The 18522-nt window shown below is 46.1% G+C and overlaps 1 protein-coding gene across 1 annotated transcript; it reads left to right on the top strand.

Annotated features, from left to right (window-relative positions):
- The first annotated feature begins 16816 nt into the window (after positions 1 to 16816).
- LOC139059635 (piggyBac transposable element-derived protein 4-like) lies at positions 16817 to 17993 on the top strand. The gene is made up of 2 exons (XM_070538055.1): positions 16817 to 16877; positions 17079 to 17993. Exons 1-2 carry the CDS (start codon positions 16871 to 16873, stop codon positions 17741 to 17743), a joined length of 672 nt encoding a protein of 223 aa, XP_070394156.1. The 5' UTR covers positions 16817 to 16870; the 3' UTR covers positions 17744 to 17993.
- Positions 17994 to 18522: the final 529 nt, after the last annotated feature.

The raw sequence follows: 18522 nt of genomic DNA, 5'->3' as shown, positions 1-18522 counted from the left end.
TTACGACTAATTGCGAAAAACTCCCGATCACTGTGGTTCACCGTCACCCTGAAACGACTTTTGATTAAAACGAAATGCTTCTTTCGCATCGCAAAACGTGTTAACACTTCGGAACGTTGGTACGAATACAGCGATGTTCTCCGAGCTTATCGATTAGCTATCAAAGAAGCCAAGCATGTCTTCCTGAATAACACACTGCCTTCACTTCTTTGTGAAAGTCCATATAAATTATGTAGCTTTATCAACCTCCAAGAACGAAATATCATTCAGCTTGCTGATAGCGCTGAGAATACTATGACACGTGAGGAATGCTGCGCTGTCTTATACGTCGCCTTTGCGAAATCGTTTTCTGGTTCCTTTGATGTGGCCCCAGAAGTATTTAAGCGTGATTTTGTCCCCATGGACCCAATCGTCATCGATTTCACAGGTATTGTGACGTGAATACAAGGCCTGAAGTTATCGTCTAGTTGCGGTGTTGGCCACATTAGCTCAAAGTTTTTGAAAAATTCTACTGTGTATTCCAGCGTATACTTCGCGCACCTTTTCACCCACTCTTTTGAACACTCCACAATGCCGGCTGATTGGAAGGTAGCGAGGGTGGTTCCACTCTTCAAACAAGCTAATCCGGATTTTCCTCTTAACTGCAGGTCTATTTTATAACTACTAATCCCTGTAAGCTTCTCGAGCACATTATAGGTTCTAATCTCGTTTCTTTCCTTGAAAGGAACTCGTTCTCCAGTTCTCGTCAGCTCGGTTCTCGAATGAATTTTTCTTGCATGACTCAACTCTTGTCTTTCACTAATATCTTAGTATCGTCTTTAGATAGCAGTTTGTTAACCGACTGTATGTTTGTAGACTTCGCTAAAGCTTTCGATAATGTGTCACATCAATTGCTCCTTCTTAAAATTAGTTTCCCTGAGTGTTGACCGTAATCTTTTCAAATGGATTCATTGTTTCTTGACTCACCGCTCTCAGTTTGTATCAGCTAACGACTCGTTATCATCACCATGTGCCGCAACATCTGGTGTTCCCCAAGGTTCTGTTTTCGGTTCTTTACTCTTTCTAAGTAATATTAATGACCTTCTGATTGGAATTATCTCTTCCCTTAACCTTTTTGCTGATGACTGTGTCCTTTTTCTTGCAATAAATCACCCCAACGATAGTTGCGCCCTTCAGTGCGATCTTGAAAACGTATTTAATTGGTGTGAGGGATGGTGCATGGTTCTTAACACGTCTAAGTGTAAAGTTATGTTCATCTCACGCCAATCTAATCGATCCAAAACGTTCGATTACAAGATTGACGGAGTTTCACTAGAGAGTGTCCGATGTAATATATATATTAGTGTTCACATTTCTAACAACCTATCCTGGCACATGCACATCGAATATGTCACTAACAATGCGAACCACGCTCTTGGCTACATGCGCAGAAACTTCTCTCAGGATCCATTCCATATGAAGTTACTTATGTATCGAACACTAATACGGCAGAGCTAGAACATGCACCATCCATATGGGACCCCCTAAACTCACTTCAATAGGGGTTATAGAATCTGTTGAGAATGACTCAGCTCACTTCATCCTTTCGAATTATTTTCGCACAGCTAGTGCTCCTTTAATGAAATCAAAACTTGGTCTAACTAATCTTGCAGTTCGTAGAAAAATTGCACGCCTCAATCTTGTACACGGCCTTTTCTTTCAAAACCAGACGCTAAAACAGGATTCTTTCTCTTCCATACCATCGTAGATATCATCATATGTTGACCATCCGCATAATGTTGCCATCCCTAGCTGCAAAACGAATGTCCTTTATAATTCTTTCTTACCTAAAACTAGCGCAGAGTGTAATCACCTTCTATCTCTTATTGCCTGCATTGAAGAGACTCCATCCTTCAAGACAGCCATCACCAAGCATAGCTGTGAACAGGCATCGGTAATGTGATTTTTGCTGTTTGCTTGTACTTCTGTTTGTTTCTTTTGTTTCTCCCCCCACCCCCTCTGTAACGCCCCTGTTGGCCCTGGGGGTATTGTAATAAGAAATAAATAAATACATTTCTGCCGTGACGTCGCCGTTGCCGTCGGTATGCTGTTCCGTATAATGTCCAAGAGCGATAACACCATCCACGTGCGCCGTATGCTGCATGCGCGAGTGAAAGCACGCGATCAGAGCCGACGATCGGTGCTCAAACTGGCGCGCGCGATCGAGGAAAGCAGAGGGCAAAGGCGTAGTCTTCCGTCGCGCGAAAGACCTTGGGAGGAGGGGAGGGAGAGAGGTAGAAACAGTAGAAAGCCGACGGCGTTGTGCTCCGGCAGCGATTGCGCATTTGGCGACCGTGCGCCAAGGGGACTGACGATCGCGGCGCAATCTCGCGCGCGAAAGGGAGGAAAGCGTGGAGGCAGCGCGGGAGGGAAGGGGGGCGGCGTCTACTCCGCAAGCAGCTGCCTACTTCGCGCAGCCGTACGCGGTTACACGCGCCGTATATTGAAAGCGATCTGCAGATGGCTCATACGTTTGTGCGTGCTGTGTTCTCACCGCTCAATTTGCATCGAGTGAGTGAGTGAGTGCGTGAGTGAAAAATTTTATTAGCTCTAGATTCGCTGGTCTTCTGCGGTCTTCAAATGGCTTCGTCCATCTTCTAGCACAACGGTTGGTTGCCCTTAGTCCAGGGCTCCGCTGGATGCTGCTGCCAGTTGTGCTCGCCGAATCAGACCTTTTTGGTCGACCCGGCGACCGCTGGAGAGCACTCGCTCCCATTGCTCCACATTCGGGTTTGGTATAATGGGTACCACGTCTATCTTCTGGCATGCCCACGTTATGTGATACAGCGTGGGTGCTTCGTGGCACCAGGGGCATTTGTCATTGTATTGTGTGGGATACATTTTGCTGAGTACGTTTATGTTAGGGTACGAGCCCGTTTGTAGCCGCCTCCACACGACAGAGTCCTCTCTGCTAAGGGAGTTGTGCGGTGGTGGATACCGCTTTCTGCAGCCCTTGTAGTAATTTAGTATCGCCGAATAGTCTTAGGGTAGAGGTTCGGTCCCCTCGAGGTCGCCTACGTTGGATGCTCGGTAATAAGTGTACTCTTAGGGTAGAGGTTCGGTCCCCTCGAGGTCGCCTACGTTGGATGCTCGGTAATAAGTGTACCCTCGAGCTATCCTGTCGGCCTCTTGGTTCCCTGCCACTCCCGTGTGTCCCGGTGTCCATACTATCGTATGCCTAATTGGTTCTTCTTTTGGTTGTTGTTGTGTTATGTGGTCTCCAGAGTGAAGTATGCGGAGCGCTCCGTGCCCTATTCTGCCACGTAGGAAGTTGCGGCATGCCGTTTGTGAGTCTGTAAGGATGGTTAGAGACCGTTTAGACCGATATCCCTCCGCTGCCGCTAGAGCGGCGGCCGCTTCTTCAGGCTCGACTATCGTACAGCCTTGTAGTGATGCGCTGGTGATCTCGCGTAGGTTCGAATCAATCACCATTGCTACCGCGTTGCTGTTGCTATGCCCCACTGATTTGGCGTATGGGGCTGCGTCCACGTATACCGTCGTTTATCGGGGGGGGGGGGGCTAGTTTCTTTTGTAGGTATTCAGCCCTCGCCTCTCTGCGTGCTTTGTGTAGGTTGGGATCCGTGTTCCGGGGTATGGGCGCTACTTTGAGTGTGTTGCGACGCTCGTCCGGAATTGTTTCGGTCCTCTGTATCTCTTGAAGTTGATCGGCGCAGCCTAGTTGCTTCAGGAGCTCCCTGCCAGATGGGGGTCTGCTGTAGTCTGCGCTAATGGGAGACTAGTTGCGCCTCTTTCAATTCCTCGAAGGTGTTGTGTAGTCCTAAGGCTAGGAGCTTTTCGGTTGAGGTATTGTGGGGAAGGTGGAGTGCGGTTTTGTAGGCTTTGCGTAGAATCGCGTCCACCTGTTGTACCTCAAACTTGACGAGATTGTAGTATGGGAGGCTGTATGCCACTCGGCTGACCACCAGGCTTCTGACCAACTTGAGTGTGTCCTTCTCTCGCATGCCATGGTGTCTGTGTGAGATGCGCGTGATCATGCGGGCCACTTGTAGGGTAGATGCCTTGAGTAGGGCGAGGGTGTGGGTGCAGCATTGGTTTGACTGTATCCACGTCCCCAGGATTCTGATGAGCGTCTTTTCCGCTATCGGCTCCCTTCGAGGTAGACGTTGAGCTTTAACTCGTCGCTGGTGGGGACTGTGCCGTTTTGCTTTCCTCCCCAAACTCTCAGGAGCTCGGACTTCGCAATGGACCACGCTAGCCCTTTTGCTCTGACGTAGTCCTCTACCCAGATGGCTGCCTCTTGTAATTTCTCTTCTTTCTCTCTGAGCGAGCCTGTGTCAACCCAGATGGTGATGTCGTCGGCATACATGGCATGTTGAATACCGTCGATTTCTTTTAACTGTTTTGCCAAGACAATCATGGCTATGCTGAAAAGCGTGGGGGAGATGACCGGCCCTTGAGGCGTCCCTTTGTTTGGAGTAAGGAACTTCTCTGATCGGAGCTCTCCCAGGCCAATGATTGCCGTTCTGTTTGAAAGGTAGGCTTTGACGTAGCCGTAGAATCTCCTCCCCTAGCTCAGGTCGTTCATGTCCGTGAGGATAGCTTCGTGGCTAACATTGCCAAAAGCCCCTTTGATATCCAATGCCATTATTATATTCTCCCCACTCCTGGGGACGTTCCCAAGTACTTTTTCTTTGATTTGAAGCAGTACGTCTTGGGCCGACAATTCCGCTCTGAAGCCGAACATGTTGTGGGGATACAGTTTCTTGTCCTCCATGTACTGTTGTAGTCTCAGCGTCACCACTCGTTCGTACAGTTTTCCCATGCACGATGTGAGCGAGATCGGTGTGAGGTTCTCAATGTGCAGTTTCTTGCCCGGTTTAGGAATTATGACTACCTCCGTATGCTTCCACTCCTCGGGGATGGTCTCAGCTTCCCAGTGTTTGTTGAAAAATTGGGTTAATTCTGCGACTAACTCTTCACTGAGGTTGCGGATGAGTGCGTTATCGATCTTGTCTGCACCCGCGGCCGTGTTTCTGGTCGAAGCGATAGACAGCACGAAGTTCACTTATCTCGTTGCTGCTGCCACGCTCGCTCACGCCAGCGTTTAGACGGCCAATGTCCGTGGTCATCCACTGTGATGTGCCCTTGTTTTCTTGTGCGCACGGACACCATTACTTGTTAATTAGGTAATAAGCGGATGTTTACAAGTTTATGCGGCCGATAAAACTACTATCCATAGTTCATGTAGGTGTTTGCCAATTTTCTACTGCAATCGGTATTTTACCTTTCGAGCGATACTGCGAATTTTTTACCTACCTTCTGAAGACCAATACAGTTATGATTAGAGTACGTGCAAATTCTAACCCACAGGAGCTACCTCTCAGACACGGTCATGTTGACGAGGATGCAATAACGAGGACGCAAAATCATGATTCTGCCCTTGAAGTATGCGAAGAATGTATGCTTACGTTTTCCCATTTTGAGGATTGGTTTTACTTGCGTGCAGCACCTTTCGCTTGCAAACCTACGTCCACGAAACCAGAATAACAGTTAAACAAACGCTACGCGCCCATAATAAAGAACTTCGCAAGCCAGCCCCACTCCCATTCCTTGCCCCTGTGCCTGGCACTATTAGGTGCACGGTCCACACTTTTCTTGATCGCGTCGGAAATTGTGTACGCGGCGCGTTCGCAGGAGGCATTTAAAATCGGGCAACTGAGAAACACACGCCGTATCCACCCCGCTCGAGCTTTCGGCGGCTTCGGTGCTCAGCACATGTCTGTTCTAAGCTAAACACGACAACGGGCTGGAATGTTTTTTTTTTTTTCGTGTGCGGTAAACGTTTAATTTATTCACTTGACAGTTTGGAAGTTTCTGCCTGCCTGGACTAGTATTACTTCAATGCATGCGAAGCGACCGGGCACCCGCCATGCTCTTGTGTGTAGTTGCCTGAGTCTGTTATCATTTAGGTTCCACAACCTCGTGAGTTCATCACCGCACTGCTACTCTTTATTCGCGACGCTGCAGCTTCAAGCTATGAGTTCACTGTAAGAGACTCGGCCTGAGGAGTGCATAGCACCAATACTTGTTCTGAAGCTAGCGCGACAAGCGTCATTAGCGTGTCCGCTCGAGTTAGCGTTCTCGTTAGCTTGGTTTGAAATTCCCGTGTTACCTGCGTCATCTCAATGCCGAGAAAAAAAAAAGAAAGGGGAGGTGGGGGGCGTGAGTCAATATAAAGGTATGCGGCGACAGCACGCTTAAATTTTTGCACCTATAGAGCTTGGCTCGGCGCATTCTTGTGTCGACAATCATCTACATGAAGTGGACCTGTTGGTGGCACAACGGAAAGAAAACAGCAGTCAGCTTGGCGGAACGAAACTCAGGACAAATTTACTGCTATAATTTCATTGCATGATCCTAGGTGTGTGGTACTGCCACCTCGTTTTATCGACCGGATGCTTGTCACGTCACTACATCAGGTGTCTTACAGATCGCTGCAAGTTAATGGTGTTCGATGGGACAGAATAGCTGTCACTGACGGCTAACGTGCACTTCAAATGATGCAACTAAATACCAAGAGAGAAGAAGATAGCCGTTAGTGAGAACGTGTTCTTTTATGCCACCTCAAAGGGTTCACTAACGCTGGTACAGATCACCAGGCATTGCTTTTAAGGTGGGAAGAGGTTTCGGCGGTACCATGGGTAGCACTTAAAGATACAGAAGCCCGTGGTGTAGAAATAGGCTCAATGGTACAGTATAATATTTTGGTGGTTTGCATTCCGGCGCATAGCAGCTACAAGGGCACAGTAGCATTACAAATACAGCAAAGTAAAAAAAAAACATTTAAGTTTATGAGGACTCACAGTCAGTATGCAATACCTGCTCAAGCTCGCAGAGAATGCGTAGTAACTTTGTCCAAAAATTCCAGAAAATCCAGGCGGAATAATTGCAAAGATGTCTAAGTTAAGCTGTGACTTACGTGAGTACTGGCGCGTATGGCTGAGCCACAGAAAATTAGTGAGCCTAGGTGGACTATCCGGGCTGCATGCCCATCTTTCTTACCTAATGGCACTATTGGTGCCCGCCCAGCTGTCCATTATAGACCAAGAGAGGCGTAGAAATCCCTGTGAGATGTTTCTTTTACGCGAAATGACGATCAATAACACAAATGAGAAAGCCAGAAAGAGAAGGGTACACCTGAGAAACCAATCCACACTGCAACAATTTTATCATGCCAGCGGTGTTCCTTCCTCAGCAACGAGCCAATCGATAGCATACGAGCAACGTGAAATCAACGAGCCCCTACCAAACATTTGATGTGGGATTATCCAAGGCGCGGGAGCACCCGCAAGCGCATCGTAAGCGGAATACCATGAAAAATTCAGACAGCTACATTGAATAATCAGATTTGATATTCGCATTGTAAGAGCTAAATCCGTTTCCGTTTGATCTTTGTGCTTGGAAAAGCGCGACATGTTGAGACGAAAACAGTAGGGGACAGCTAAAGCGTTGACTAGCAGCTGAAGTTTACTAAGGCTAAAGCAGCATTTGTTTAGACATTTCACGTAAAAAAAATGGAGAGAGGGAGCATGCGTACTTTTTTGCTGTTTCAAGTATACAGGCCCAAGATATACGAACTATCCCGTATCAATATGTTGTTACGAGGGCTTGTCTTCTGCGAGCTCAGTACTGACGGGGGACCACAACGCCACCTCATAAAAGGAAGAACCAAGACTCCTGTAAAAGGTTTGCACATGCTGAAAAAAAGAATAACGAGAACTGCGCAATTTTAAGCATATGCTTCCCATGAAGAATTTATCAATCAAAACAAATCGAACATCTAGGTATTTATTACCTTATTCAATGTGACCGATCGTCCAGTAGGCTTATTATCTGAAGCATGTCCTGTTGAATATTTAACGGTTTCTATAGTTTTCTAAATACCTGTGTTCCCGTAGCGCCGGCTTCTGCATCGTTTAAGTTCCTTTTGTGTTTACATATAGGGAAACATTAGATGCAGAAGACGCTGGCGAAAGGAGATAACATGAACGAGGAAAGAAACAACAAATGTGGAAAGAAATGTTATGCATGTATTTCTTTTCTTCATCTCCTTTGGTGGTAATACTCATTGAAGTTATAGGCAGCTCCATCACTTACTCTCAATCGATGTGCAAGCACCCCGTTATTGAAGTAGAAGTATACAGCAATCAACTGCACGTTTAGCCAGCTCTGACGGTATGCGGTCGACAAAGGTGTTAAGGTGTTATAATGTTTATGCAGGCCAAAATCTACCTCATTACTGATACTCAGCCCATACGTCGTGCTGTAAGATTTAATGCTTGCCACTCTAAAGTGTTGCGTAAGCTCCGTGAAAAACAGCTTAGAACTAGCTATTCTTAGGTACAGAAAATTCAACGCGATACTTTTGTATACAGAGATGCAAATAGTCCTGTTTTCACTGGTTGCGTTCATCTCCCTGCAGGCACTGTTTCTCCAGCCGAGGGATGACGACGGCAGAGTAATATGCGGGCAGGTATGACGCGCTTTTGGCAAGTAAATACGAAACTTCCGAAATACGAAAAAATGCGAAAATACGAAAGTAAAAACAAAAAAAAGTGGAAGGCTGAACTACGCACTGACGTTGCGATTTCGTCTAGCGGGAGCCAGTAGTAAGAAAGTCACAAAGTTGTACGCTTTCTCCAGCTATTTAAGATGAGCTATATTGGTGCACATTTTGCGCATCAGATGATCAGAAGCACGTATGGGGGGGGAGAGTGTTGTAATTATAGTTGTTCTAAAAATTTTAAATACTTCGGACAGTTTTAGTTTTGAATAAAATATTTCACGAATAAACATTCGAGCACTTCTTCACGTTTTTGGCCGGGAGTGTCAGGGGAATGTTTGTTGCAGTGTCGACATAGTCGGAAGGGCTCCAGATGGAGTGGCGTTCGTTTCTTCAAGTCTTTCCTTCACAAAAAAAATATGCTAGGAACCGAAGGAAAGAGAACAGGTTTCTTTTGCTGCTATCTTTAATATCGCCTTGGCAAGAAAAGCAGAGGGAGCAAGTAAAACGAGTTGTGGAGGCTGATAAATTCCTTGTACCGGAAAACGAACTGCCGCTCTCGCCCCACTTTGAGAGATTAGAAAGCTTATCCGTCATGAAATGAAGGTAAAAAAATAAACTTCACAGGCATCGCGTGTACTTGATGTAAAAATCAATGTAGCGTAATTCCACTCTCCGCCATCAAACAAGTGCTGCGTAATGTAAAAAAAAAACTAACGACAAAAGCAGGCCTGAATATAAAACAAGAATGAAGGGAAAGCGGAGCACCTGAAATCCTGCGCGAAATAGGAGAATTGAAATCGGAGTGTGTCAGCTGACGCGCGACGTCTGGCTCGACGAGCAAAACTGAAAAATTCGTACTACAGGAAAGCAAGCTGGAAAGAAAAATTTCGTACTACAGCAGAAGACAAACTTAGCGATACGGTGACGCAAAGCAAGATGAAGCTCTCTCGATTCCTTTGGGAGGCAGGGAGAAGTCAATCTTTTGCCTTTTCCGTGCACTTCGCAGATTCAGAGCACAGATACCCTTGTCGAGGACAATGAATAGAACAATATGCGTTTTCATTTTGCTCAGTTGCTGCGAACAATTTTAAGTTACTCTTCAACGTTTCTTTTACGACTGGCTTTTCTCAAAAACATAGTATAACAAAACAAAACACGTTTTGCCACCTATGCGGGCGACATCGTCAGTGCACAAATGGCCATTTGTGCATTGAGGATTCAATCCGCATAGGTGGCGAAACGCATATGTTTTTGCTGTACTGTATTGCTGAGTAAAGCTGGTGATAGAACAAAACGTTCAAGTACGAGTTCACCTGGCTTTTGGTACATCTTGTTTTTTTCATTTTAAATCACTCATTCACGAAAATGAAAACGAAGGTTTTACATATGTTCATTATTTTCGCACATTTTCTTTTATAGCTCCATCTGTCTACAAGTTTCATGCTTAAAAACAAGTAGCCGTAGTAAAGTCAAAATGAACAGAAGCTTAAATTGACTCTTCTCGTCTTCTTCGCTGTTCGCCCCTTTCAACAAAGGTTTGAAAGCATGACCATGAGCGTTATTCTTATTTTACAGCCACGCTCTTACCCTCTCATTGGTCAGTGTTATTTTTTTTAGTTTGCGTGGTCGTGGGCAAAAATGTGAGCCGATCCTGGAGGACTTTACGATACCGGCTTGCTGTGCGATACAGTGCAGGTTTCGCCAAAAAGGCAGTGTAGCGGTTGTGTAGGTGGTGCCATGTCGGTGCCGCATGTGCAGTAACTATCACTGAACTGACAGGAACTCGTTGACGAAGGGCAGGGCGAATGGTGAGCACCTCTGAACTTACAGTAGCAGACAACATGCAGCCGACGACAAAAACGCTGTCCGCGTGCGATACTGCCTTGCGGCCAAAGAAAAGTACTGAGGCTATTAAATTGCATCAACATTCAAGCATAACTACAGGTGCGCGTGTTATGTCGCACGAGTAAAAGAAACATTTCGCGCAAGTTGAAGCCCAAATTAGCGACGCAAACTTCTGGGGCTTCGCTCACTCGTCTATTGGCTGTGATGTCCCTCGCGTTATTACAAACTTTCTGGACGGCCCACTTTGTAGCAGCCAAACTCGTAGCAACCGAACCGAACGTTCGGAAAGCGAGATCTTTGCACGATCACAGCCCCTCGCTTTTTCATGGGGTCCTTTGCAGCTCTTCACCGGTGATTTAACTTAACAGACGCTCAACGACGAGGCTACGACTGCAGGGATTTCACAGCCTTAACGTCGCCCTCCTCTCAACCACACACACTGCTGACCATCGTTCAGATGTCAGCAGACTGCGCTAGATACGTGCAGTGCAGTCAGCTGTCATTTTCTATCTTTCTGTATTTGATTTGCTATCTTTATATTTATTTATTTCTACAAACAACCAATTAGAACTATTGCTACTACTTAACTGCGAGTGAGTAGCCGGCTGAAATTACGATTAAGCGAGTGGGCGTTAGTAAAACTGACATAAGCTTGAATGTCTAATAAGGCAGCGTCCTGAAATTTCATTGAACTTCCACGTCTGCTGCGAACATGTCGAGGCGCTGGTTGAAAATGACAAGCTAGGATATTGAAGTCTGTGCGCAAATACCGAAAAAGCGGGTGGGAGATGGCCTTGAACGCAGCGCAATAATAGAATGTCGCACGCGTCGCGTAGAGGCTGAAGGCCCGGCTGACATCATCGCAAATTCCAGTTTCTTGCAGCTTTGTATCAATTTGTCTTTTATAGGGATTAAATGATTCTTGTCTGCTTGTATGTCACCCATAAGTAACAAAACGGTCTTCAATGTAATCATTGATCATCGCGTAGAAGCCGTTTATTGTTATATTCCCTTATCCGAATGGTCGGCATAGTGATGTCTATTCAAAGCTTCCCCAATAACACCGGGGAAGAGCAGACCGAGATATGGTGAAGATCTTTGTTGGGCTTGGTGCCCGCAACATTTGGCAAATGAAATTATACACCCCGTGACTGTCCCACAACCACCAAGCTTTCAAACTGTCCTAGCGTAAAAGATTATCATTATTATTATGTTTGTTTATTTTGCGGCATTGCATTGCCTCGCAGTTCTTTTTTTTTTATCAAGAACAGTTTGCCATTGACTGTCTGTCTTCGCTATTTGCTTACACTTGCTGTGGCGAAATGTTCTTGCCCTAGAGTTTTCTACAATATACTTGAGGGGAACTCTAGCGCTCCAATCGTTCAGCCGCGATGGGAATGATGGGAAGTGCACCGATTGGTCTTACCTACGCGCTTGTGGATAGAGACGTTCTTGTGGAGTCGTTTATAACGCTTTGTATGCCTTCATTGTCGCAAATCTCGGAGCAATCTATACTTTTCTAAGCGCAGAAAGGCGCTGCCAACGCGCACAATTGCTACTAATTACAACGGCTCAGCGCGTCCAGGTGGCCAAATAAAAACGCGCTAAGCGTCTCAACGCACTGGCTTGCTTGCGATAAACTCGTAAGGGCATCATAAGCCACTTGTCAAGACATGCGTCCGTGGCGTAATTGGTTCAATATCGGGCATCTGTGCCAGAGGTCCTAGGAGTGTTCGAATACTGCCATCGCACAATTTTAGTAATGTTTGTTTAATTATTTATTACGCAGCGCATTGTTGAGAACGACCAGTTTACAAAGTCACGAATCCGTTTGAAGCCAGAAGGACGAAGTTAGGCAAATCCATGTACTTCTCGTCGCACGATTACGCATCCCATCGCATGAACCGCTGCCATTGCAGCTCCCGTAGACACTAGCTCCAGAGCTCCTTCTAGTAATCATCGTATGAAACGCCATGCTTCTAGCATATGAACCTTACTGCAAAGACCGGCCCATGCGTGAATGAAGTCAGCGTGCATATAAGCATCCTCTACGCCACGTCATTTCAGATAACGGGAGCAACAAAGAACTCGCCCTCTAGTAAAGAACCTAAGAAGTAGCCTAGATTGATAAATCCGATGCCGGAAACCAAGACGCCGACCCTTTATAGCCGTGCTTGCGGGCGTTATTGTAAAATAATAAATAATCCGACCTCATATAAGCAACCTCGCACCTCGCAATCAAAAAAATAAGAATAAACAGTTTGGCCTAACAAGAAAATGGGGCAATACTTTTCACCGTGAAAAATTGGACAGTCGTAGCATCTAATCGCACAGAAAGAAACAGCCACACCTATTTATCGCTGTGTACTTGACTAAATTGAATTATATTTTTTCGGGTGTATTCCATAACTTCCGCCGCTGCCAGACAACCTAGGAAGCGGCCATTGCATGCTGGAGCACCACTTCTTCCTGTCCTTTACAAAATGGGGCGTGAAGAGCGATTCTTGCCCGAATTTAATGGCCGGCCACAAATCTCTTCGAAGCGAGATCTGACCATACCCGCTCCTAGTGTTTTGGGACTCGATTCTGCCAAGCTTTTCTGGTGGCCGAACGAGAAAATGGCAGCCGCAGCGCTGCAGGCCGACGATTCTTGCATCAGTCGTGTGTCAATGGCTTTTATGGTCCGCTCCGAAAAGCCTCTTTGTTTGCACTTGAACGACGTCTCTTTGTTCCTATACAGGTCGAAAAGCTTCGCATGTGTTGTGCCGTGTTTTGGTTCGTGATTAACTGTTTGTGAGAACTCAGTTTTGAGCTCGTTGCCGGTAGCACGTTCCTTGGCATGCGAAGAGAGCAGCACAAGAAAAGCCTTTGGCACAGTCATCATTATGGCCCAATGTTCCATGCATAGCTAATGAACAAAAAAAAACAGTGCTCGAGAGCATGACAGATACAGACGACAGGACAAAAGCAGAGCTTGTGTTTTCAGTCTGCACTTTATCTGTTATAAAGCGTCGTTTTTTTTTCAAACAAGAACAATTGCTTCCAATTCCTGCACTATTGCCCATGGCGGAGAGGACGCCGCGCTTGTGTATCCTTCATCATCTTTTGCCGTGCGACGCTTTGAAGACCAACTTGGGATATTTGACGGTGGTAGTGAAAGCGTACTAAGTGCGAAACATGCCGCGGTTCAGCTGCGGGAAAGATAGGTACAAGTATGGAGCACCATGCGATAAATTATTCTTTAAAAAGACAGGGGCAATGGCGAAGGCCCCGTTATTTCATTTTTAGTTCCTTAACAGTGTCAGTATAACTTATGAGAATGCATCGGAGCCGTTATATTGCGCAGATTTATTCTCCTTGCTTATAAATCTACCTTATCTTCCACGGCTTCCAGTCCACTGGTCCCGAGTGATAACGTAGGTGGATCGCCGCTAGTACCATTGACGATGATTGAGAGGGATGGTCCATGGAACATAATTGCTAAATTATTCCGGTTCTGAACGGCCGTCCACTGCTCTTGAATTGCAAGAAATTTTTATGAACGTTCTTGTTTAGACGGTTTTTTTTTTTAAGCGAAGCTTTCTATGTCTCTCTGATTCATCCGTGAACACTTGAAACGCACTGCAGGAAAGCCAACTTACACATCTGCATAGAACACTACAGTTCACATTCGCAGTTGTACCGATAAGAACAATGGGAACAATGCCATGTTCTCGACCAATGGACCCGCCGTGGTTGCTTAGTGGCTATGGTGTTTGGCTGCTAAGCACGAGGTCGCGGGATAGAATCGCGGCCACGGTGGCCGGATTTCGATGGGGGCGCAATGCGAAAACACCCGCGTACTTAGCAAGGTTTGAGTACGGGCTATTTGGTATTCCGTGGTATCAATCGTCGTGGAAGTCAGCGCTTGTCTACGTCGTCCTTTTTTGTCCTCCGTCTATGTATGCGCTGTAAGCGGCGATTCATACCGCGTACTTAGATTTAGGTGCTCGGTAAAGAACCCCAGGTGGTCCAAATTTCCGCAGTCTCCCACTATGGCGTGCCTCATAACCAGATCGCCGGTTTTGGCACATAAAACCCCATAATCTAATCTATGGATCCATGGGAAAGTGCCATGCTACGCAGACGAACTGTATATACGCGCATTGCATTACGCGCGTCAAGCAATGCATTTTCGGCCGTCACCATGGGTAGGCCGCGAGTGCAGCACACGGCAGAAGAAGAGGCTGCCGCACGTGAACGTAAGCGCTATCGCGCCGTAAGCCTGATCCCGTGTATCGGCAACGGCATGCGGAAGCTATGCGCATCCGTCGACAATCAGCTCCCAGCGTGCTCATCAACGAGATGGAAGTCAGACGTCGTCGCCGCGCTGGTCCCGTGGTCCGCAACCGGGAGAACGCGGCCAAACGCCAGCGACTCGACGGTGGGGTGCAGGGCATTACATCAGGGAGCTCACACGCTTAACTAGGTACAAGAACAATTACTTCGATGCATTGAAAAAGGCATAATTTAAGCATAAAAAAGCACAAATTTGATGTGATATATACAATGCTCGATGGTAAACCGCTCAAATCTCAAACAGTTCTAATAAAAAAGGAATAACGCGAGACGTCACCCTACAAGAAAATTTCCTGAGCTCGAAACAGTGGCCCACTGGCTTTGATATATAGCGTTGCGCCTGGATATATCGTACATGGCTTATGCCTGTTTTAGAATAATAAATGTAGTGGAAAAATTTTAATCTGATGCGCCTTCTATGGTCATTCAGTTCTTGCCATTTAAGTTTACGCTTCCTTTCTGTCATGCTAAGCTGCCGGCTGTAGTTACCGAGAACAAATTGAACTGCACTATTTGCGGATTTTTTTTATTTATTTATAAGCTCAAATGTATGCGGGTGCCAAGAAACACATACAGCTGCAAGTATTCGGCGTACGCGACTGAATTACAGCTGCGTTCTTAAGTTACTCTGTAGATGACTGAAATTTCACTGCGAGAATCCCAAAACCAATGCTGCCTTATTTGCAATATAGTTAACATCGTTGTTCCATCGTATGTCAGAAGTAAAAAAAAAAGACGCCTAGATATTTAAATTCCTTGCTTATGTTCACAGTAAAAACATGAATTGTATACCTATATAGAGCATTAGCTCTGTTTCTTGTGAACGTGACGTGAAAAGAGTTATTAATATTTATTTACATGTCCTAACGCATGCAGCAGTCTGCTATAGCATCTGCTTTAGTGCATCTTACACTTGATTGTCATCTTCCGGTGCTGAGACAGGGTTGCCTGTGCTCTTTTCAACGCCAGCGGTCCGTGACATCCGCGGCGCGGGTTTTCAGCCGTCTCCTTCGATAGATAGCGCCACGTTGCGTGTCCAGACCGGCGGAGTCCGGCACGCCGGGGATTTAGGTGAGATAGTTATGATACGGTTGTAAGTAATCGTCATAACTACTCCAACCAATCTGCTTTACTGGTACCCATTTCATGCTTACATCTGCTCTTAATTACGGGAGAACCCACATTTTGTTTCCACCAATACATTACATGTATCTTGCTTCTCTCGACTGCTGACAGGTTGATGCTTTCACCCAAATTTAATCCAAGGTCTCCGGAAAAGTGTGCCTTACCTACGGGTCTCACTGGGTTAATCCCTTCGCATTCCGTTAGGATGTGCCGAGTTGTATCTGGACCTTTTTTTTTTGGTGAAAGTGACCGCGTAGAAAACACTTTGCGATTATGATTACCTTTAGTACAACTCTAAAGGGCCACTGCTTGGGAAATAGAATGTTTACCTTGTTCTAGACGTCATTTCCATCCTGGCACGCTTGTAAAATGGGCAGCTATACCTATTTGTGCATTGGCTCCACAGCCCTTCGGAATTACGTACAGTGCTCACGGAATGAAACGCGACAGCGAGTATTTGGTAGAACCCAGCATTTGTGCAGAGAACTCGAGAGTACCATGTCATGTCGCTATGAATCTGGTCACTAAAGGTGACTCTGACTCCGCTCTAAGTGTACACACCAAAGTTACGTCGATGTGACACGAACTGCAGCCGGTGGAAACGATAGTATGTGCATTAGTTAGCCCTAAATTGACGCGTTTCATTCCGTGGGCACTGTACATACCCAGTCAGCAACACATGAATTATTAACGATAGCTCTCCCAATAGTGGTGTTCTTTGTTTAGACGATAACTGTTTAACCCTTTGTGGGATAACGGGACAGATAGGTCCCGCTTTTCACTCTGACAAAAATGCATTAGCAGCCGATGCCAGTCAAACGCAGTGTAACCGTAATGTTCTGCCATCTATTATGGGTGTCTGAAGATGTTTTCTGCTAATGTTTTGAAGGGCTTCCGTAGGTGGCGCTTCAGGTTCATAGAAATGAAAATTGTGTCGTTTAGAAAGTTGCACTCGAAATTTTCGCTCCCGTAGGACTCGATCAACGAGAGTTTGGCATGAATGGTAAGATTTTCCTTTTCTGCCCATTCAAAGCAATGCTTATTGCATGCATTGATGTGAGAAATTTGAAAATCGGAGCTTTGGGCTGCGCGATAGTGATGTCAAAGCCAGGATACTCTAAAAGCGTGCCCTTATTTTGCTAGGCCTAATTGACGCGAACTACACATGTGATACATTCTTATTTCTGATTTTATGAATTTGCAGTGGACTCACTCACACGCGAAGAGGCACTGGAACTCTTTTTCAGCCTGCCAGATGAGTCCGAAACAAGTGAGGACGAGGCACTGAGTAGTGAGGATGAGTTCGTTCCGGAGCTTGCACCACCAGACTCGAGTCCCGACGAAGATGACAACGAAGCAGGTCCATCAACAAGCAAACGCAAGAAACGGCGACCAACAATTTCAAAGAACAGGAAAAAAAGCAAGCGGGAAACAGTCGAGCCGTATCACGAAGTAGACGACGTGCTAGGAGAGGAAGTTGGTGACAAGTGGAGTACAAATGAACCGCCGATCCGCGTTGGGATTCCAAAATCATGGGACCCTCAGTTCTCAACAAAGCCAGTGGTGGGGGCAGCCGACTGTTTTGATCTGTACTTCGACGATGAAGTGTTGGAAATGATTGTAGAGCGCACAAACCGTGCCGGGGCACTAAAATACCCTAAGAAGTGGGCGGTGCTCACAAGTGATGAGCTGCGCGCTTATTTTGGATTGCTGCTTCTGATGAGCGTGTCACCACGACTTCACTTTTATCACTACTGGAGCCGTGATTCTCTTTTCAACTGCGAAGAAATCGCCAAAGTGATGTCTTTCAAGCGCTTCCAGTATATCATGAATTCCCTTCGTGTAAACGACCCAAGCAAAGAAAAGTAAAGAGGAGAAGATGGTTATGACAGGCTTGCTAAGCTGCGTCCCCTTATTGATAAACTGAACAAGAAATTTCAGGAAGAGTACTCGCCGTCATCTCACCAGGCAATTGATGAGAGCATGGTTGCTTTCAAAGGAAGATCTAGTAAGAAACAGTACCTTCCAATGAAGCCCATAAAAAGAGGGTATAAAGTCTGGTGCAGGGCCGACTCAAAGACGGGCTATTTGCTGCAATTTCAGGTGTATGAAGGGAAGAACGCACAAAGACCGGCCAATCAAAGCCTTGGTGAGCATGTCGTTCTTTCTCTGTCGAAGAACGTGCAGGCTGGAACGCGGCTATTCTTTGATAACTATTTTACCTGCACTCGCCTAATGGAAACTCTCGCTGAGAGGAGCATCCTAGCCGCAGGGACGGTTCGCACCAACAGAAAGGATTTGCCCGAAGAACTGAAGCGAAACAACAAGCTAAAGTAGGGAGAATACCTGTGGCGCTCCAAAGGTCAGGTCACAGCCTATCAGTGGCGTGACACTAAAGATGTTCACCTCTTGTCGAATTTCCATGATCCGACGGAAACTGTCGAAGTGTCACGGAAGCTTCCCAATGGCTCTTCGGTGGCTGTGATCTGCCCAAAAGCACTGGCAGACTACAACATGTCGATGGGGGCCGTAGACAAATTTGATCAAAAGCGAAATGCCTACACTTCTGATAGGCGGTCCAAGAAGTCCTGGTATAGAATATTTTATTTTCTCTTCGATGCTTCTGTCGTCAATGCATTCATTCAATA

Source organism: Dermacentor albipictus, chromosome 4 (genome assembly GCF_038994185.2).
Source record: "Dermacentor albipictus isolate Rhodes 1998 colony chromosome 4, USDA_Dalb.pri_finalv2, whole genome shotgun sequence".
Lineage (NCBI taxonomy): Eukaryota > Metazoa > Arthropoda > Arachnida > Ixodida > Ixodidae > Dermacentor > Dermacentor albipictus.
The sequence above is the reverse complement of the archived record's forward strand: the minus strand, read 5'-3'. Positions and strand labels throughout refer to the sequence as shown.